At 42.0% G+C, this 23,424-nt stretch overlaps 1 protein-coding gene across 1 annotated transcript in view; it reads left to right on the forward strand.

The window, feature by feature from the left end:
* ST8SIA4 (ST8 alpha-N-acetyl-neuraminide alpha-2,8-sialyltransferase 4) overlaps window positions 1-23,058 on the forward strand; it is a gene marked incomplete at its 3' end in the record, with an annotated part of 87,468 nt that extends 64,410 nt beyond the window's left edge. Inside the window, exon 5 of the mRNA XM_081880555.1 lies at window positions 22,776-23,058. Coding sequence (XP_081736681.1) covers window positions 22,776-23,058 — 283 coding nt within the window. The remainder of the gene's footprint in view (window positions 1-22,775) is intronic.
* Between the last annotated feature and the right edge of the window lie 366 nt (window positions 23,059-23,424).

Here is a 23,424-nt window from a genome sequence, read left to right on the forward strand (position 1 = left end):
GGTAAGAACTGTGCTCTCATTTTTATTATTTTTGTATGGAGAACTGCAAAGCAAAGATAAGTGGGTTTGGCACTCATGCCACCCAGAAGTCGCAATACATTTAGCCTAACAACAATGGTACTGAGTTGCTATGCATGAAGTTATAGTAAATTGATGGGTAGCTTAATTTTTGTGTGTGCACACACATACAGTTGTGTGTGTGTGTGTGTGTGTGTGTGTGTGTGTGATATTCTCCAATATAATATTGGCATGAACCAGTTTCTAGCCTACTCTCAAAATTTATTCCTGTGCCTACTGTCATCAAAGTCTCTTCCCTAACTTAACAATAATCCTAGTATTCTCAGAGGGACCGTCACAATACATTTATCAAAGCAAGAGAACTTCAGAAAAGCAGTGACTACTGAAGGCTTGGGTGGGTGTGCAGATAATGAGGAGTGACAAAATTCCAGGCACAGAGAGCATTCTGGTATGGCTTGAGGCACTGAGCCATGCTTGAAGCTCCAAAGGCATTTCTGAAAAGCTGTGTTCTGCAAACATAACTGCTCTGAGGGAGCAACAAGAACTCAGAGTGGCCTTGGACATTAATGATATTATCTATTAAAGGCATGTTATAAGCACTTGCCTCCCTTTAAATGTTAATATTTGAAAATACACAAAGTGTGGCTTGGTCATTAATGTCTAAAGCCACTGAAACCAGATGAGTTTCACAGCGTTTTCAGGGGAATTCACTTGTTGAAGCACTTGCAAAGATAGGCAGAACAGCTCCAAAGGAATCCATCATTCTCAAGGCATTCAAAGGCCTATTTGAGTACTAGCACTTCACACAGTTACCGTTCTGTGAAGGAGAGAGCAGGGCTTCACTTGCTGCCCCCTCCCTTGTCATAAAAGTCCTCACCAATATGCCCACCACATTCCACATGTTGTGGGGGGGGGGGAAATCTATATTTTTGGGCTTTCAGACCATGTGAGGAACCTACATACAGAGAACATGTTCCCCTATTCAGGCCTAGCCCAACCCAAGTGGGTCGGGAGAGTGATGTGGTTATGGCTTGGAAAAGGCAGTCTTACTCTCTGCATGATGTAATAGTGTTTGCACATTGCTTTACATGTGAACATGAGACTTCACACAAGTCCAAGTGAATTTTGCAAATGACTGTACCCATGTTGTTGTTTTAAATCAACACTGCTGCTTGAGCCCTCAAAGTGAGGGCACTTCTGTACTCACATTGTATGTGCTTGGATTTGATCATCTGCAATGTTGGTGTGTGAAGCAATAATGTCTGAAATTGAAAGTATGACTATTCTTAAAATGCTTTATTAGTTCTAGTAAGAAGAATGTGCAGTGCACGTGATGAAGTTTGTGGGTAATGAAATATTATGGGTAATCACATTCAAAGCAGTGCCATTGTAACCACACACCGATCCATCTCCCTTAAGATGGAAACAAATATGTATATGTGTAATAATATTCTCTACAGTTGGCTCCCCCTTTTGGGGTAACTTGGCTACCATACTTGCCCAAAGCAAACCTGTTTCTCTTCCAGTCATCTCAATTAAAACCAAAAAATGTAGGAAACAAAAAAGTGTAGGGGAAATCTGCAAAATATTTATTGAAATTGGGCTGAGGTACACATGCCCTCAGTATTGTGTATTTGTTAAGAGTGTCAGACCAGGGTTAAAATCCTTACCCAGCCCTGAAGGTCACTGAGTGACCTTGGGGCAGTCATGATATCTCAGGCTGACCTCAGAGAGGTAGAACCATGTATGGTACCTGGAGTTCCCTGCAGGAAAGGTGGGATATAAATGTAATAATGAGGATGCTGTTGTTGCTGAGACTGCCCTATAAAATGCTTGATAATGTGCTTCTTTCTGAAATATATGATGAAAAATAATTCTGTTTCAGCATTGTAATTAATGCATTCTGTAGGGAAAGGGGAGGGAAAGAAATTATGTTGCTAAGGCGCCATAGTTACAGATGAATAGCCAATGTAAGGCGTTCCACTTTTGTTGGGGGGGGGGGGAGTGTTTCCACACTCTTATTATTTACAATGCTATTCCTGAGTCCTTAATCCTAATTGCCATATTCTCCAAAGAAAAATGTTTTTTGTGTATGTGGAGAAATAATTTAAGAGCTGCTCCTTGCTAATTTTTTTCAGCTTGTGTCATTTAATTTCATAGGTCTTTACAATGCTTGAAATATTTATTTTTAATAAGAATAGGCAAGTTTCAGGTAAATACGGAAAGCAAAGGTGTTGGGGGAATTAGTAACAACCAGGTTTTTGTTTTGTTTTTAATTGGGGAAAAAATACTACTTTTTTAAGGCTGCCAAATTTTATGCCCGCATCTTGACAGAAGGTTATCTTTTTAAAGAGGGCACATACATTTGCAATGACGGATGTTGCAAAGGCACTGATAACTCCCCAAAGCAAATGAAAGCAAGGAAATTTCCATGGAGAGAGTAGCTCTCTGCCAAATGAAAGGCATTAGGTTTCCCCAATGGTCTCATCTTTCTCTACCTCTCAGCTTCCAAATAGTATCTCTCCTGCCCATTCTGTCAAAGGGGTTCAGGGGCAAAGGGTGGACATATGTTTCCTCTGTGAGTCTGTCTCTCCACCATCTTCTTCTGAGATGTGCTTACATGGACCAGTATTTTGAGTGATGAGACTGAGATACAGTGTAATTACATTGTTGAAGTCCTCCATTTATTTTTAGGGAATGATATCCATTGCTGTCCATCCATTTGTGGACAGCTCATTGATCCAGTTGAGGATTCCCAAAAATGGAAGGGGGAGGGATACAATTTTTGCTGATTCCCTTACACCCCCATAAAAACCCTGGTCTAGAGAGTTGGGGTGCCCTCTAGAATGTCATGAGAGGTGGCATAGAGGACTGCAGGAGAAAGGTGAAATGTGGAAAAGTCCTTATGAGGATGACAGGACAGTGTTGGCTACAACCCAGTGTTGTTGTTTTTAAAATGACTGAATAAATGAAACCATCCTTGTACCAGGGATTTATTTAGGGAACAGTCCACCGCAAAGCAGCTAAAATAATGAGAGATGTGCAGAAATGCAGTTGTGCTCTTGTGCATATCCCATTTATTTCACATTTCAACCTCTTTCTTTCTTGAAAAATAAGAACACTTTATTTTTGTCCTGGGGATGCAAGTCAGAGTGATTTATCGTGCCCTTAAGGTCTGTCGGATGTTGCTCATTCAGTCAGATGCTTCAGTAGTGCTGCTGACACAACTAAGGAGAGGGAAATACCTACGAGAGTGGGGGGAAACATTTGTCTGCCTCCCCCCCCCCATATAGATAAGAAAAGTGGTCATATGAATTTAAAATTTAACCTATTAAAATGTATTTAATTTTGGCCTGCTACCATGCTGAAACAAACATTTACGTAGACATATGTGCATCTTTGTCACACACCCACCAGTTAATAACTTTGTCATGATGATCGCAAACATATTTATTGTCTCTCGGTTTGTTTTGTTGCCATTTTATGTGTCCAGATATTTAGTTCCTTTCGGTGTTCACAATGTTATATATATATATATATATATATATATATATATATATATATATATGCAGGTTTTGGTGTCCTCGGGTGTCTTCCCGTGTAAAAGTTGGGGTGTCTAGGCGACGTTTCGACGAGGTCTCACTCGTCATCTTCAGGCTGGTGCTTTCGGCTTCTTGTTACTGGAACAGAGCCGAAAGCACAAGAACAAGAAGCCGAAAGCACCAGCCTGAAGATGACGAGTGAGACCTCGTCGAAACGTCGCCTAGACACCCCAACTTTTACACGGGAAGACACCCGAGGACACCAAAACCTGCATTCCTGTACCCGTGAAAATCTACGAAAGCATATATATATATATATATATAGTAGTACATTGTAACATAAAGGTTGTAATCCAACAGCCAAGTAACACATATGCCTCTGGTACTTTCCTGTCGTCAGCTATGAAACAACATGTAGCAGTGTCTCCATAGCTATTGATGCTTTTGGTCTCACACATCCTGAAGTGTACTGAGTATACATAAATGCTTTGTCTTGCCATATGACAGTTACTTGACATGACACATAAATTACACTCTTTGTCATGCAGTTTTCATACCGTGTTTGGGGGAACCCTGAGGTTCCTTGGAATAAGCATTGGCTGACTCATTGGCTGAACTCAGACTCATTGGCTGAGTTCTTGAGAACATTTTTGTTCTTTGCAAGCTGGGGAAGAAGCTCCTGTCTGTGCATTCCACATGCTCACTGTATATCTTAGAATACGCTCATGCAACCTGACAATCTAGATTTCCATGGGCCATTAAGCAGACAAGTCTATGTAGAACTGGATCCCTGAACATACTGTTGCAATGTTCTTTTTACAAGCAAATTCTCACACTCTCAAGTATTGCGTGCGGAATTACCAATAAAGAAAGTACAGCTGTACTAATATGAATCAAATCACTTGAGAGAAGGGACTTTATAAAAGTGTAGTTTGCTTTAAAACATTGGACCATATTTACAGGGAAACAAGATATGAAATGAGGGCATAGAACATATATTTTAAAAAATGCATTAGTGGTAGGTGTAATAGTGGAAACACATTTCAACAGCTTTTTAAGCATTCTTAAAGAGTAAGGTAAAGGTAAAGGTACCCCTGACCATTAGGTCCAGTCGTGGACGACTCTGGGGTTGCGGCGCTCATCTCGCTCTGTAGGCCGAGGGAGCCAATGTTTGTCCGCAGACAGTTTTTCCGGGTCATGTGGCCAGCATGACTAAGCCGCTTCTGGTGAACCAGAGCAGCGCATGGAAACGCCGTTGACCTTCCCGCCGGAGCGATAACTATTTATCTACTTGCACTTTAACATGCTTTCGAACTGCTAGGTGGGCAGGAGCAGGGACCGAGCAACGGGAGCTCACCCCGTTGCGGGGATTCGAACTGCCAACCTTCTGATCGGCAAGCCCTAGGCTCTGTGGTTTAGACCACAGCACCATCCATTCTTAAAGAGTAAGCCTTTCTTTAAAAAGTCTTTCCCAGATTACCTCTGAGATTGCCCCAAAGGAAGGGAAAAAGCCAAGGTGATATGAGGGGGCAGGTGTCAAAACCATCCTGACATATATTGTCTTAACTGGCTCGAATATGAGCTTTGCTAGTTTTATGTCTGACCTAAAAGGGTCTCCTGTAAGCATTCTTTAACACTAGATTATTTAAGTTACAGGATATGACCTATAGTCCTATAACCTAATATTTCCTGATTATATTATTGAGCAATGTGAACCTTCCTGATGATCCACAACAATCCACCTGCCAGGAATGTAACACTGGAGCTCTACTCCACCTGGTAAGCTTCTGCTTACATTTCAGCCTTTTAGAAACAAAGAGCTTCCAGAAACTTAACCAAGCTTCTTCTGCCTGAAGCCTTTCTTGACTCTTTCTGGAAATAAGACTAGAGCAGACAAAATTCAGATGAATAGAAGTCGAATCATATTTTAAACTGCTGGGCTGAGAGTTCAGCAGTAAAAAGTACAGTAGGTTTCTAGGTCAGAGGTTGCAGCGTGAGTCAACCAGAGTGAATGAGTCTGCTCGAATCAAAATTATTTCAACTTCTATTCTCACTTTCCCCTCTTAATATCTCTGCAAGATCATTAACAACACTCCAGTCATTAATAATAATAATAATAATAATAATAATAACAATAATAATAATAATTTATTATTTATACCCTGCCCATCTGGCTGAGTTTCCCCAGCCACTCAGGGCGGCTCCCAATTAAGTGTTAAAAACAATACAGCATTGTTTTGTTTGTTGAAGCAAAGATTACCAGGCAAGCTCCTAAGCCAGCAAGAGTTTACAAAAGTAGTTTTAAACTAAGTGAAACAATATGCTGGAGAAGAAATTTCTGGGATAGGAATAAGTCTATTTTTGTCTCCTGTCCATTACGCTAGAAAGTGTGAAAATGATTGGTGTAGATCATTGCTGAACTGTTTCACAACTCATCTCTTAATTGCTATTAGATTGCTGTCTAAAAGGCATAACTGATGACTCTTAGTGCTTGGCAGAGAAATAGAGGCACATCTAACCATTGTGAAATGACATGTTCATGCATACTAGAAGGCAACCTTAAGGTACATGTATCTAAAAATAATTTCAGAAGGAACCATGAAAATTGAAATCTTGTCCTAACAGTGAATTAAGTGGAGTTAGTATTGTGCTATGTCACTAGAATAAAAAGGAACATTCACGTGTTAGTGGAGAACTTAGAATTGTCCATACATATGATTGTCTTACAACACAGCTCATTTATCTTGGTATTTATTTATTTTGAATTATTGCTAACATGCTCTTCCTCACAAAGAAGAACCCAGTAAACAAAACTAAAATCCAGTGTATCGCAGTACAGCAATATAAATAAATACCAAGAAGAAAGTATCTAGCTGACTTTATGTGACTTGCTTACATTACACAACCACAAGGAGGAATAAGGGTGAAATTCAAATCAGTGTGCATTTATAGACAAATCTGCCTAATTTACATTTTCTGAAGCACAGCTTTCTTTTGAAATGTGCTCTTCTCTGAATATTGCAATGCGGTATTCTTCAGCTATGTAATGTGTACAAAAATGCATATATTAAAGAGTGCATATGAATGCATATATTAGTGAAAATGACCTATATCAAATTTGTGTTTTTTTAAAAAAATGAAATAACATATAAAATGCATTATATAAGGGGAAATTGTTTTGCACATTTGTGCATATTAGACAAAACTGCATACAAAAATGAGTATATTAGGAGAAATCTGCATTAAATGCTGCCACGTTTTCATTAGGACTTGGGGGGGGTGCGGTTCCCTCTAAAAAAGATTGCAAACTGAAGTGGAAATGTGGAAATCTGAATTTAAGGGTGGGAAACTGAGAAACTGAAATTGATTGGCCCATACCTAACCGCCAGTGTTCAGTTAAGATTCAGCTGCCAGTCCAGTTGCCTTAGTCATGTGGAACAGAGAGAAATACCATACTGACTTGCAGCAAAATACCTTGGCCCAGCTCTGCTGAGCACACTTATTCAAAAATAAACCCATTGATTCCAAATGGGTTTACTTTCTAGTAAGGACTGACTTCCTCCTAAGCAGACATAGGATTGTGCTACATGTTCTAATTGGCTGTAAAGCTGCAGTAGCTGAAGCTTCTTGTTCTGTAGGAGAACAGGGGACATAAAATTAAAGGCCATACTAATGGCCTTTTCATTCAATATCTGCTTTACAAACAGGAATCTTGTTGTTCCTGCAATATTTAGCAGAAACACTTAGCATTGACTGAGGTCAAAGTGGGAAGGAGGAGGAGGAGGTAGTATTGATTCACCGAGTGGAACTTGTCATTAAAGGAAGATTGAATGTTTGACTCTTATCTCCCTTTATTACAGTGTGTTTTTACCTTGCATAAAACAGCTGTTTGTCTTATTTTATGTTACCTACTTGAGAATGCTCTTTAGCTAATGCTCATATGTTGAGATTATACTGACACATTCATATGGTGCAGTTTGGCACACACTGGCTGCTGAAACCGTCACTTGGGTGACACATTATCTGGACCTGAACCAAAGACCATGATAGTGAGCTGCATATATGGAGTGTGTGGTGTTGGACTTTTTGGAACTGGGTCCACCAAGCCAGTAACTCCAGATACGATACAGTGGTACCTCGGGTTAAGAACTTAATTCGTTCCAGAGGTCCGTTCTTAACCTGAAACCGTTCTTAACCTGAGGTACCACTTTAGCTAATGGGGCCTCCTGTTGCCGCCATGCCGCCGCCACGCGATTTCTGTTCTCATACTGAAGCAAAGTTCTTAACCTGAGGTACTATTTCTGGGTTAGCGGAGTCTGTAACCTGAAGCGTCTGTAACCTGAAGCACCTGTAACCCGAGGTACCACTGTACTGAGAAGCTGGTTAAAAACAACAACACGGGAGCAAATTCCAGGCACACAGAGCTCTTCCGCATGTCTAAACACAATCAAATTGCAGATGTATAGACAGTTTCATTGTGTGGATAGTTATTTGTATATCTAGCTAAACTGCTTCTGCTACTCACAAATTGCTACTTTCAACAAAAATCACTTTGGGGTCATTTTGAAAACAGCAAGTATGGGTATGTTGATTATTCTCCTTCTTTTTTATCTGTGTTTATCAAACTTGGGTTTCCAGCTGTTTCTGGACTACACTTCCCATCATCCCTGACCACTGGTCTTGCTAGCTAGGGATGATGGGAGTTGTAGTCCAAAAACAGCTGGAGACCCAAGTTTAGGAAACACTGCTTTATATTGTACCATGACTGTGCATTGTTGTTTTACAAGAATGGAACCTGCAGTCAGGGCCTAACAATCTAGAAACCAGGGGAACCTCAGGCCCGTGGCCAGATCCAAACCTTCAGGCATCTCTGTCTGGCCACACTCCCTCCCTGAACACACTGTCTTTCTCCTCGCCACACCTTTCACTTTGCTTCATGTCCTCCTTGAGCATCATTGGCTGGCTGGAATGTTTCCTTGAATTCTGACAATTATCCTTGCTTGCTTAGATAGAGGGTGGGGAGGGGTCTGTGATTGTGTGCAGAAACCCGTCTACTGTACAAAGGTCAAAGTTATATTCATGGCTCTGCACACTGTTGCCTCTGGCACCACTGACAAGTGCCCAGAAAGTTGCCCGGGGGGGGGGGGGAATGTGGCTCATGTACTGAAAAAGGTTTCCCGCCCCTGCTATAATTTAACAAAGAGAAAACAAAAGAAGCAGAAATAAACAAGAAAGGGAGGCATGGATAAACAGCAGAAAGCAGATGTGTTTATTTCAACTGCATGTGCTTAGGCTTAGTTATAGTAGGGCATGGGAACTGGAGAGGGAGGGGCTGTGCCAACCGATTCACAACAAAAGTGGGATTTGGGGAGAGATTTGAGGAAAGGATGAATCAGCTTTTAAGGAATGCACTGGTTTATAAAACCTTCTGCAATATTTGAAATATACTTAGGCTGGGATCCAAAAGCTGCTTTAGGCATTGATTTTTTTTTTTCCTATTGAAGAGATCTGCATGGCACGTCACAAATAACTTTTGAAAGTCACCTTTGGTTCAAAAGTGATTCGCCATGTGACATAAGTGCTGCTGTTAAGAGAAATGCAAGCCCATAGTGCCATTGATCACACAGGACTAGTATCACGGTTATTTGGACCCCATATTGATTGATTGATTGATTGATTGTTCAACATTTCTCATCAAACATAATTCTCTGAAGAGGACCAGGTTTACATGGGTTGGGGGTTGCTAGAAAGTCCATGGTAGACCTTCTATGTTTTGACACTCCTTAAATACTGTTGTGCTGAGCTGATTTCTTATGACTGTGAATATTTGCTTTTACAAGCATCTCCCCCACAGTTCCTTAAATTTATTTACCCTTCCAATACACAGCTGACCAATCTACATGTTCCTCATCTACAACTGCCAATAACATCTAATCTGACTCTTACATGTCAGTTGTTAAATAGGAAGTAACAATGCAAGCATGGGACTTCAGTGTAATAAGGTGGAAAGTTATGTTTCAGGAATGTCTACTTCTTGAATCAGAAATGGTGTGGCATGTTGCGTGTTGAGTCCCACAGTGCCACCCCCCAAAAATTCACACATCACACGTTAATTTTTGTTTAAGGTTTTTGGCATAATTTTTGGCCACAACTTTATTCAAATACAAAAAATGTGAGTGGTTGCTTAGGCATTGGTTATGACTATCTGTCCTTGCCCCCCAAGGACAGAGCTGGCACTTCCGGGCACCACCGGAAGCCAGCGTGGGAAACAAGTATTGGGAGAGAAATGAGGCTGGGAATCAGTCCAACACCTCTCACCCTCATGTTCCGGTGGGGCTTGCGCGGCCCAAGCCCGGCACCACGGACAAGGACGAAAGAATGGCAAGCCCCTGGATTCCTTTAATGGAATTCCCTTTCGCATCATTTGGAGGGATAGGCACCTTACCCCTCCAAGCACCAATTTAACCAATGCCTAACCGCCAACCTTACAAGTTGTGACGATTTGCTACGCAGTAGGCAAAAACCAAATGGCACCAGCCAATCAGCCAGATGGCAAAATTCCTACCAGGCCCCCGCTCAAAGGCGAACAACCCCATGACAGGCATAGCAAGGTCAATTGAACCCAAGAACCACCCTATAAAAAGGGAGGGGGGCAGGTGATCCGATGCAAAACGGCCAAGAGGACGTCCTCTCGTCTGTCTCCTATATTTATAGACTCTGACCCCTCCTCCGAATTGGCAACACTCAAAAATCCCCAGCAACCCATTTAACCCTTTACAGGCTTGGGTTCCCACCAAATTTGCCTAGTCATGATGGTGGCCTGTTCCCCAACCGCAACACGTGCTCTCTGCTAGTGAGAACACGCTATGCATTGTCTCTCTGGATTATGTTGCATAAATGTACATTCTGGGCATTCAATATTTAACTAGCATTTCTCTAAAATTGGCTGCTTCCCCAAACCTGCTCATAGCTGCCTGTTATGTGTAGATGGTGCTATTTTGGCTACACAAAGGACTGTGCTTACTCTTAAATTTTAGGATTCCTTACCTCCTGTTTTAAACTTAAACAAATATCTTTGCATTGCTACCAAGGGAAGCTTTTCCACTTTTCCACAGATCCTCTTGTGAGGAATGCGTTCCAGAAAGTATGAGCTTCTGGTGCATCTGCAGAGCCAGATATAACACACACACACACAAAAATTCACCCATCTCGCCCACATTAAAACATTAAAACAGGTAAACGCAATTTAGAGAATTTCTAACAAATTTATATTCCCCTCTTTTTAGGGTGATGTATGTTTAGGACTTCCCCATGCTAATTGCTAGGAGGAAAAAAATCGGTCAAAACCTCAGCACAGCTCAAAATTTTCTCTTGTCTCATGTGCCATGCCAGATTTTGCAGTATCTGAATAGTCCTTAAGGTGAATCATATTGCAAAGCATTGCTCTAGATTAGTCAGAACAAATCTAGTCAATAATGGCAGTGTGAGCAATATCTATTTTACTTCACCAGCACCCATCTAACATAATTCAAATTCACATCAGTCATTCGGTGTTTTGCATATGAAATCTCACCAACAGAGCTTGGACTCAGGATATTTTTTCTTTAAGGGGAAGAAAAGTGTCTAAACTTTCTCCTTGGTATTTGTTTGCATCTTCCTTGCTTCCCTGTTAACTGCTGCAGGCTGTATTGATAATGCATTCTTTCCCATTAATCTTTTCTGTCCAGAGGAATATTATGGGTTCATTTGTCATTTTAGGGAGGAACTAGGCATTACGCTTGAAACATGAGTGCTCAAACTGAGTTATCTGCCTTCCTCTTCAAAATATTTAGGCACTCTGTGGTGTGATTTTACATGCTTTTCCATACCCCCAGGCAAAAGCAGGCAGTGATATAGAACAAGTGGTGATGTCACAGCATGCATTACAGAGAGAGGTAAAAGGTAAAGGTACTCCTGACCGTTAGGTCAAGTCATGGACGATTTTGGGGTTGCGGCGCTTATCTCACTTTATTGGCTGAGGGAGCCGCCGTTTGTCCACAGACAGCTTCTGGGTCATGTGACCAGCATGACTAAGCCACTTCTGGCAAACCAGAGCAACACACGGAAACGCCATTTACCTTCCTGCTGGAGCGGTACCTATTTATCTACTTGCACTTTGGCACGCTTTCGAACTGCTAGGTGGGCAGGAGCTAGGACCGAGCAACGGGAGCTCACCCCGTCACGGGGATTCAAACTGCTGACCTTCTGATCGGCAAACCCTAGGCTCAGTGGTTTAGACCACAGTGCCACCGCATCAACCAAGTTCAGTTCTCCCCTTAGATAATGAATGATCGGCTTGCTTATATTTCTGAAGATTTGATAAAGACTGATACAAAATTCTAGAGTCAACCATAGTCAAGTCTGAGGTGGAGTACCTAATTTTTTTCATAAAACAAACTGTTTGCATATAAAATGGGCATCTATTATACATCAGTTCTAAGTTGTGGTTGGTGGTTGGTGTGTGGTCTAAACCACACAGCCTAGGGCTTGCCGATCAGAAGGTCGGCAGTTTGAATCCCCGTGACGGGGTGAGCTCCCATTGCTCGGTCCCAGCTCCTGCCCACCTAGCAGTTCGAAAGCGTGCCAAAGTGCAAGTAGATAAATAGGTACCGCTCCAGCAGGAAGATAAATGGCGTTTCCGTGTGTTGCTCTGGTTTGCCAGAAGTGGCTTAGTCATGCTGGCCACATGACCTGGAATCTGTCTGCAGACAAATGCCGGCTCCCTTGGCCTATAGAGCGAGATGAGCGCTATAACCCTAGAGTAGTCCACGACTGGACCTAACGGTCAGGGGTACCTTTACCTTTGCTAAGTTGTACATAATGATTACTTGATCATATATGGATCATATGGTTATATACACAGATTTGTATATATTGAAGGCACAGCATCAGTTCAATTTACATGAATTTGGCATCCTTTTGAGATGCTGGAACTAGTAGAGGACTGTTGGTATCTTTTTCATCTTCTTTTAAATATCATATGGCAGTTGTTTGACACGCTGAGACATTTGTGTTTCCCAGAAATAACATCAACATGTGGCGCATTCAGCAACCCTGTGGCATTAGAGCCTGATATTTTCAATCTTCTATGCTCTGGATAAATCGGTGCTATCAGTTCCTAAGAATAAGACTTCAGATGATAAATAGTCCAGGCTGCATATTTAACCTTGTCTTCCTTACAGTCCTATTCTGGGAAATAGATCCCACTCCGTTTGGTGGGGCTGCTCCGGGGTCATTATAAGTTAGGTTTTTACCTTATTCTTGCATATAGTGTTGGGCACAATAATGGTGGATCGCAGCTTATTCATTCCCTTCTTCTGGTTCCGGATATTCTGTATGGCACAGCGGAGTCTGTTTCTTCCTTTGTATTGTTCACGTGTTATTTATATGCAAAAATACACAAGTTGCATTCAGTGAAGGCATGTGCAACATTGAGAAGTTTCCTTAATTGGGATCTCAAGCCAGCACTTTGAGACAATTAAAGCCAGATGAGAATTTCTGCACTTACCATAAGTGCTCAGAGGACAGAGTAGAGACAGGTACTTAGCATCTCTGGAAGAAGTCCTTTACTTTCCTTGACATCAGCAAGGACACCTACCAAGTGAGCATCTATGCACCTGCATGGTGCTGAGTGATTTGCTTCCCAGTGCTTAAACACAGGACAGAGAATCTTTCCGGCCGCCCACCCTTGGCCCTGCGGTGGTGTGTAGCAGTTTGGCAAACTATCTCACCTTTTAAAGAATCACCTTAGACTCATGTCAGAATGTAAGTGAAGTTGACAATGGGAATGTGAATTCCTCCTGTAAGAGAAGTACGTATTTTCATTGTGTATTGTTGGTTTGTGTCAGTTATTTTCATAAACTTCTGATTGCTCAAACAGGCTTTAAAATTGGAGGCACATAAGGAAGCCTTAAGGCCTCAAAAGGTTACTTTTGGGCAGTGTTATTAAAAGGAGGCTGGCTCAGAGTAGTGACTCAAATAGTGCTGCAACAGGCATCTTCTTCAAAGGTGAGATAATTCTGCCATGTCTTTGGATCAGCAGCAGGAACCCTAACTTTCCCAGTGTTTATTGTTGGTGAAGGGATAAGGTGATACAAATCTCCACTAGGCCTGAGCAGCAGTAAGCTGTGGTTGCCAGTCCTCCATTGTTAGCCAGCAGAATAGTCCTGAAGTGGAAGGAATGCCTGCTTTGACATGCCTGCAACACTACAAATTCCTTCAGTGCAATCCTGAGCACACTTACTTGAAGTTAAGGGGACAAGGGGTTGTATTCAACTAAAGCCAGTGCTTCTTCAACCTGGGTCTCCAGTTGTTGTTGGACTACAACTCCCATCAACCATGACCACTGGTACTGCTAGATAGGGATAATGGGAGTTTTAGTCCAACAGCTGATGACCCGAGTTTGAGAAACACTGAACTAAACTTTACCTAGAATTGTTGTTGTTTAGTCGTTTAGTCGTGTCCGACTCTTTGTGACCCCATGGACCAGAGCACGCCAGGCACTCCTGTCTTCCACTGCCTCCCGCAGTTTCAAACCCTAGAATAGACCCACTGCTTACCTAGAATAGACCCACTGAAATAAATGAACATGACTAAGTTAGGTCTATTAATTTCAGAGGGTCTGCTCTGAGTAAAACTTTGTTGGATATCACTCTTAATCTTGAGTAAGCAAGCTTTGGATAACATAAAGAAAACTCTTCCAAAAACATCTTTCCCCCTGGGGAAAATGAGATCAAAGACAAAATGAGGCTTGTGCAGTGACAGATGTCAATTATATTACTTAATGCACTACTTGAGGTCCATTGAATAGATTAACAAATTGTGACAAAATGACAAGTACATTCTGTGGTGATTGATGAATTGATGTGTTATCAGGGTCTTCAAACTGCCAGACCCAGAAAAATAGAAATGGTGTGAGATCAGTGTGAAATCATTGCTGAGCAAATGCTGTTACTTATTTTGTATGAATAGGCTGGATTGTTTTATCTTTTCCTGATAATTTTCTTTTTTATTTATTATGTTTATATTCTTCCTTTTGTTCCTTGATAGTCTTATGTTTAAGGCAGGGACCAGACCCAGTGCCTTCCAATAATGCCCCGACATTCCCCAGCTTGTACAGTAATCCAAGGATGTACGAGGTGGGCTATGTTTATGGTGGTTGCCAACCAACAAGGAAAGCTCTTTGTGTACAAGTGGCTATGTTTCCCCTAAGTTTCACAGATAGAAGACAGCTCACAATGGCTTCAACCACACCAACCTGATCCTTCATCATATCAGCCATATGGGCAATAACAACTGGCAAAAAAATGGCGGGCCTAGAGTAGATCTGCTTGAGGTGGACCTGCAAGTTATTGCAAGTGAGGTGGCCCCACTTCCTCCTTCACACCACTGCATTTACACAGATGGATTCAACGTGGTGTCCATGTTTAAGACTTGGAAAACTTAGTTTTGTTACTAATCATAGTTTTCACAGATGACACCATTTCCATCATTTTTCTCAAAGGATCTGCTCCAAAAATACTGCTTTCATTATGAGAAAATGACACATGTGTAATGAACAGCTGTGGAGCCATTTAAAGGCATGCATAACGTGCGCCCTTTACTTCCCTCCCCAACACAATCCAGATTGTTCTGATCCAGATATACTCTCATGCATCTTGTTAACAGATGGTCAGCAAGGACTGGGAACTGCATGGTGGACAGCCTCTTGTGTGTGTGCATGTCAGTAGCTAATGTGCAGATAAAACAATTGTTGGATCACATGCACAGGAGATTTTAAATGGGACATTTTATCAGATAATTCTAAAGTGCTTGCTCCATGCCTGTTAAAATTTATGTCCACTGAGGCCTCAAACTGTTTCTTTCCCCCTCCCAACCCCCAATTCCTGTTGGGTCATTGTCTTGGTAATTGTAGTGGGAAGGATTTCTATAAGTAGAATCTGTGTCTTCAAAGAAACACTGCCATGTCAGGATTTCTTAATGACCAAGAATTACCTGAATTTACTCACCCATAGGACAGAAACAGTGCAAGCAGACTATTAATCAAACAATTACTTTTCTGGTTAAGCAATTTTCCAATAATCAGATTTGACTGATCTCTTAGGCAGCAATGCTGTTCACTAACCGGTTCAGTTGCATGATCTAGGAACAAATTATAGAAGCCAAATAAACCCACAGGTCAGTTTTAAAATCATTTAAGCAGAAACTGGAAGCCAGGGATTTACTGGGATGAGATGTGTTATTGACTGATTAATTACAAATTCAGCTTCTGGAAAGGGATTTAAGTTCTAAACTGCAGGTTAAATGCCTCAAGTCATTTTTGTTACTTGGATGCACTTGGATTCTCTCTGAGATGGTTAGAAGCTGCAAAATTTCACTGTGAATTTCAAGGTGTCCTAGATTTATAGAAATTGAGATTGAGCCTGAGCTCCTTTCTCATTTATAAAGTACCCAGCCGTTATTTTTGGTTCTGCCTTTTGGCTTAATATCACCACATCAAGACTTGTGCAGAATGTGGGAAATGTGTCTTTTGTTTGTTCATTTCCCCTCTTATTTTCCAAGGGTCAACTAAAACTACTGAATTTCTTCACGCAGTTGTGTATACAGGTACATAGTCAAGTGGAGAAAAGGGTAGTGTGAACCAAGCAGGCAGCAGATGCGATGAGCCAGCATGCATCTGCATTCATTTCAAGAAAATGCAAATTTCGTTCATCATGTGTGCCACCCACTCATATATTTTAATGAGTGAATGTGATTACATTAGACCCATCAATTTCAGTGGGTCTGTTCTAAGTCTGTTTTAGTTGAATACCATTCCATTTGTGGAACACATTTCCATTCTCTCCTTCCCATGCAGCCACAAATCTGCCCTGGAGGGTTGGGGCACCTTCCAGAGCACCTTTGAGGAGGCATGAAGGACTACAAAGAGTAGGAGAAGAAAGGAAAGTCCCCTTGCGCAAGCCCTAAAAGTCTCACCCCCTTTTTATAAGGAAATTGTGTTCATGGCAGCTCACAATATACAAGATAAATGGTCAGTTACACCAGTAAATAAACATGAACAATGCACATTTCAATGGCAACACATTTCTGATCTCATAAGGGCATTTCAATGATGTCCCAAATAACAATTCATAATTTTTTTAAAAAAATAATCAAACCGATATTTCTTCATAGTTATTAAAAATCACCCACAACCAGGAGTTGTAGAAAAGACTGAAAACAGAGGGGGGAAGTCTCCCCTCTGGTCTGCTTCCCAGGCCACACTCCCTTGGCCCACCAACAATTGGCTCAAGCCATGGGTGGGCTCTGACAGCCCCCGCAGCCAAGGAGGAAATGACATCATCTGCCAGCTGTGCAGGGCCCAGAAGGCTGCTTCGGCCCAGGGGCAGGCCGCCCCGAGCTGCAACCACCACTCCCTGACAAGAACAAGGTGTTTCTAGAAGCAGCTGCCACTTGGAAAATCCTGAAGCTGAGCCATAAGGCTGATGGTAGCCAAAGAGAGAGACTTTCTCAGCCTCACTTTCTTCCACTCTATACTTTCTCCAGTTAGCTCTTTGTGTCTCCCCATGTGGACACCATGAGCCAGGATTTATTGCTAGGTTATTGGGTTGGTGCTGGTTGGCACTTGGCAGTCCTATAACTTTTTTAAGCAAACGAAAAAACATTTTGTCCATTCTCAAAGGCATTGTCTTGTTTTTGGAAGCTCTGTGGGCAAAATGTTGTCTAGGAGGACCTACTGACAAGGATTTTCTTTCGCAAGCACCCAATAAAACATGGAACTGGTTGTGCTAAGCATATGCCAGCATAGTAAATCTGAATTTGCAGTAGGCACTAGAAATCTAGTCCAGGATAAAAAACTCAGCAGATGTTCACTCTAGGCATGGGTCCAAGCAAAGAAAACTGGGCATTGGCACCAGCCTAACCAAGGAAGCTAGCCCAAGGCAGGGCAGTGCATCTGGCAAATCCCAGATGCTCTATGAGATTCATGTAGAAGGAAGCTGATACCAAGTTCCAGCTGATAAATCCAAACTTCTGTATATGGGACAGTGTGTGTGAGTGTGCCATCTTCACCTTTCATTTTAAAGTTGCTTCAGCTCCATGGGACCAACTCCACTTTTGTAAATTGCTTGACTACAATGCAAAATGAGGTTGGGTTATTTCTTCTTTCCCTGTGATATGAATGCCAGGATTATTTGAGCCATAGAAACATATTCTACTGCATTCCTGGAAAGCTGAGACTGTTCATGTTACAAAAAAAAACTACAGCCATCACAAGATTCTAGTTTCTGCTGGCTAAAGCTGATCTTTCCCAAAGCAACTTCTGCTTGAGAATTGAATGCCTGGCTTGGGATCCAGAGTTCCATTTCCTTGCTGCTCTTTATTTCCTCTTTATTTCCTTGCTCAGGGTTGAATGCAGGTTCAGTACAGTGGGCAGCCAGTGCTGGCATGAGGTTCTCCTGCCCTACACAATGCCTGTTGAAAGAGGGACCATTGTTCCATCCCCACAGCCAAAGAAGGAGCTCTGTACTATAGGCACATGATGATCAGAACGTCTGTCCAAGCAGGACATTTATAGAAGCCTGCAATCTATTTCTCTAACACTTGTAGTGTTTCTGCACACAGTGGCGAAGTGACAATGTCTCAAATATATGCAACTGTTATTTCATTATTTCTGCCGCTGTGCTTTTATTCAACTCTTTTAGTAGGACCAAGGAACAATTGCCAACAGAGTTTCCTCCCAGTGTTGGAGGAGCACTTCCTGACATGAGCTTTATATAGCAAATGGGTTGTTCAGATCTATTTCCCCCCCCCCCCCATGTGTACAACTGGTGTGTTTGCATCCACACAGTCCATTCTTCTCATTCCTTGGCGTTCACTGCTATTTTGCTGTTTGCCATCCGCACCAGTAGGGGGAGCTTGACTGTTTGTCTTTACTCTGTTACTTTGTTGCTCCTCCACCTTCTCCCATTCTGGACATGTATACAGTTCTCGAACTCAATCCGTTCTGAAAGTCCATTCGACTTGCAAAACCTTCGAAAACCAAGGTGCAGCTTCTGATTGGCTGATTGGCCCCGGAAACAATGCCAACAGCCGGAACAAACCAGAGCACTTACTTCTGGGTTTGCGGCATTCGGGAGCCTATTTGTTCATCAACTAAACCGTTTGGGAACCAAGGTACCAATGCACATGTTATTTCTGTACCTGTGCATGTGTACTTTAAAAAAAAAAAAAAAGATCACCAGAAACAGGCAACTATTACCACCTCGTAGGTATCATTTTTCACAATGGACAAAGCGGAGGCTTGAAGTTTTGGCCCTTCAAGACCCATTTCTATGGAGGTTTTGTACACGCTTGATATCTGGCTATATTTATCTGCTGTTTAATTTTGGGGGAGCAGAGAGGCAGTATAAAAGTCCCCAAGAATACCTTGAAGGACCCCATAACAGTTGAAAGACAATCACACATTTCCCCCCACAAAAACGGGGGGCGACAAAATTAGTCTTCCAGAAAACCCCCATATAATAACTTTTTTAAGGCCAGTGTATGTACTGTGATTACAGACCTTGAGGCAACCATCAGTTACCCACATTTACTGTGTGGAAATCCTCCTTTGAACTGGGTTGTTGAAATTCGGAGGTGCCATTACATTGCAGCAATCGGTGGAAGTAGGTGTCAAATACACAATTCGGAGTCACACTCACATCATTTAGTATTGGGGGCTAACTAAACCAAATGGATAGGCTGTGATTTGATGGTGAACAAGTGGGAGTAGGGGACAGTTCTAGAGAACACCCCTCAAAACATCGCCACACACATATCCTGCCCCCAAAATGAGGTGGGGGCTCCCCCCCCCAGTAATGACTTCCCACACCAGCAGTGACTATGGCAACATAATAGATTTTCCTTTTTTTTACAAATTGGATTTTTCACAGTAAGGGAAAATCCGGATTAAAAAAAGAGTTGTGCCTGGCATTTTGATGACGATGATGCCACAAAACCTGTATACATGAGCTGCTGAGATTGCAGAATAAATTCCTGGCTGGAAGCATCCAGAGCCTAGTCTGGAACCAAAATATGTATAGCTTTATGTGTCTCATATTCTGCTTCTAACAACAACAAAAGAGCTCCTGGTTGAACTTGTGAAATGGTAAGAAGCTTGAATAAAAATCAAACTTCGGTAAGACAAGTGTTTTGGCTCAGTGTCTGTTTTCAGACTACATTTCTTTTAGGTTTATTCATAGCATACCAGAAAAGTGGCCCTTAATTATCTACTGAAGGATTTGCTGCGAGTCAGGATTCTCCCTCCCTCCTCCCCCTCTTAACAGACAAGAAAATAACTCTAAAATTAGCAAATGCTTCACATATTCCATCCCCTCCCCAGGTCTGCTACTGTTGCTTCAACATTTGCTTTTTAGAGGTTTCAAATCACAACTAATGTAGGCTTTGAAAGAGGGGGAAAAACCTGCCCAACATGTGACTGATGACAGCCAAAGCTAAGCCTGGCAAAACAGATTTAAAAAAAAAAAAAATTGTTGCTAAATTCAGCTATATTCAGAAGGAGATTTTGCTGAAAACCAGAGAAGGGCTGAGGCGCAGCATTAACAAAAGAGATAATCCTGTTTGATCGTTTCTATTTTGCACAAATACATTTCCATGTGCTTAAGCCTTCATAGAGTGGGAATGGCATGAGCAAAAGGCTGGTTCTGAGTTCTGGACTGATCATTCTAAACTATGCAAGGAATTACAGATTTGTGAACTGATCACCCTTCCCTTAAGAGTTGTTGTTTTTCTAAGTAGCATGGTGGAGGGTAATGATGGACTGCATTGCAGCACAACAGGATGGGTGGGTAAATCCAATCTCCTTGCCATCTTTATGCCCCTCTTCCCCCAAGCTGCTATTTGCCTTATTGGGGAACCCATATTGCATCCACATACAGTGGTACCTCTGGCTGTGAACAGGATTCGTTCCAGAGGCCCATTCGCAACATAAGCAGAACACAACTCACAGTGGCGCGTCTGTGCACACGTGGGTTGTGACTCGCCGCTTCTGCACATGCGCGTGACATCATTTTGTGCATCTGCTCATGCACGAATGGTGAAACCCAGAAGTAACCCTTTCCAGTACTTCCGGGTCACCATGGGACGCAACCTGAAAAAACATATCATGAAGCAAACATAACATGAGGTATGACTGTACATTTCTCCAAAATGAGTAGGAGGAGAAATTATTTGCACATGAAAACAGTGGGGGAAGGGTTAACACCCTTCTTCACCCAGTTGGCTTTGGTCTGTCTTGGGAGACAATGGAGGGGTACAGCTTTGGGATGAAGTCAAATTGTTGGAGCTTACAGTGTTTTGTGTTGTGTATGAACCTATTAGGTCCGTAAATTACCATATAGCATACGTTCAACACACACAAAAATGACAATTGGTTGTTGACAAAGGACAGCTGGACATATAAAGGACTCTATTACCTTCAGTAGCTTAGGGCCTCATCAAACCTAAATCCGGCCCTGTGGAAGAGACATGTTTTGTTGCAGTTGGGGCAGATGAAGACATCTAGTTGTGCTGCTGCAGACGCACCCTGGTGTTTCTAGCCATCATTCCTCCTCTGGTCACTGCTGTGAATAGACAACCTGACTGTTGTTGTACTGTGGTCATCTGCAAGGAATTCCCACAAGGTGGTTCTGATTCAATTTGGGGCTGGAGGCATGGTTGCTATAAAGAGATGCTAGAGCCAGTCACATATCTCAAAAGTCGCAACTGGTTCATCGCATACATACACAGCACCTGATTGACAGTTGCCACTGTCAGCTGGTCACTTGAGCTGGAAGGAGGCTCACTCCAGATTCTTTCTGCCCCTCCACTTTTCCTCCGCTGAGCAACAGAAGGCTCAAATTCAATCTCTGTGTTTACTCACTGCTTTGAAAATACCATTCACCCAAATAATGATGATGATCGCAATAATGCACAAGGCATATATTGTATCACAAGTGCCCGCTTTACTGGTGCAACATTTCTGCACCTGATTATGGGCAATTCCCCCTCCACACTGCAGGCCTCTGCCACACAGCTTGTTCAGGAAGGTCCTGCAGCTCTGGGAAGAATGTTTTCAGGGCCACACAGGACTGCAAGGGACAAAACGACAAGGTATCTTCAGCTCATGCAACCGTTGGGTACAAACTGTTGCTGATATTGTAAGTTAGCCCAGTTGCTCTGTTGATCTCATATCCATACTTAGCAAGATGTACAGTGGTACCTCAGGTTAAGAACTTAATTCGTTCCGGAGGTCCGTTCCTAACCTGAAACTGTTCTTAACCTGAGGTACCACTTTAGCTAATGGGGCCTCCCACCACCGCTCCCGCGCAATTTCTGTTCTCATCCTGAAGCAAAGTTCTTAACCAGAAGTATTATTTCTGGGTTAGCAGAGTCTGTAACCTGAAGCGTCTGTAACCCGAGGTACCACTGTATAGTCATAATTGATTCTGATGGTTTGTTGGGTTGTGCGTGTGGGAGAAAAATATGGAGGTGTTATGCCTCACCCCCAGGAAAAGAAATAGAATGCCAATCAACGAAGAAGCTAAAATAGTAATATGCTTGGGAGGTAAGTGGCCTTTATACTTGAACTGTGTACCTGCAAAGCGTATACTCCTCCTGGACTTTTCCACTAGTGATGTGTGAGTAATTCAGTCTTTCTAGATTTCAATATGAATTGACCTGTTCTGCACCTCCTCAGCTACTATTTGGATTGAACTTTTGTTATCTACCAGCTTTCTCACTTCTCAAATGTTCCAATGCAGTTCTCAGCTCAAAAACTGTATCAAAATGCTCCTTTTTAAAAACAACAACACAAAGTTTACTCTAATAGAAAACACATTTGCAAGCGTGTTTCCTAAAAGGAACTATGTTTAACAATACATCATTAATAGGTTTAATTATTTTTTTAAAATTAAAAATCAGATTAATGCAGAAATAGGATGGGATGGGCCACAGAAATAGGATGGGACTTTCATCTCCATGGTGATTACAACATTTGTAATTATCAAAATGCATTCAGTGTTGTTATAATTTTATTTATTTTATTTGAGAGAGAGAGAGAGAGTTGTGCATGCTGAAGTGGAAGCAAGATATCCGAATAATCAAATGTGCATCTCTTGTTTTTCACTTCCCTTACAGTTATTGGCTGACCAACAAGGTTTTCATCAAGCGACCTAGCACAGGACTCCTCATGTACACACTTGCTACGAGGTTCTGCGACGAAATTCATCTCTATGGATTCTGGCCCTTCCCGAAGGATATAAATGGCAAGCCGGTCAAATATCATTATTATGATGACTTAAAGTATCGATTTTTTTCTAATGCCAGCCCACATAGGATGCCATTAGAGTTTAAAACTTTAAGTATGTTGCATAACAGAGGAGCACTTAAATTGACAACGGGGCGGTGTGCGCAGCAATAAAGCACAAGTCGAGGACTAGGAGAAGTGCCGGATCTGGGCTTCGCCATGCAGATTTTATGGAAGAGCAGTGGGATCAAAACAGTGGATTTATCCCTGTGCGCTGTACCAAGCCATTGGAGAACAAGGAAGTGGACCAGAACTCCCATACCAGCGAACATTTTTACCTGTTGAAGTGCTAAATCTTTAGTGCAATGGTTCGAGTAAGTGCCACTTTCTCTAAGAGCAAAGCTTGAATGTATAAAATCAGTAGTGTTTACAAGATCCAACAATGCATTCATCACCTGTTAAAGAAGCAAATAGTCCATTTACTGCTCATTTGCCAACACAAAGTCTGGCAGCGTGTAACGAAATACCCAAGAGGTGGGG

The sequence above is a fragment of the Podarcis erhardii genome (genome assembly GCF_964252035.2).
Source record: "Podarcis erhardii genome assembly, chromosome: 11".
Classification (NCBI taxonomy): domain Eukaryota; kingdom Metazoa; phylum Chordata; class Lepidosauria; order Squamata; family Lacertidae; genus Podarcis; species Podarcis erhardii.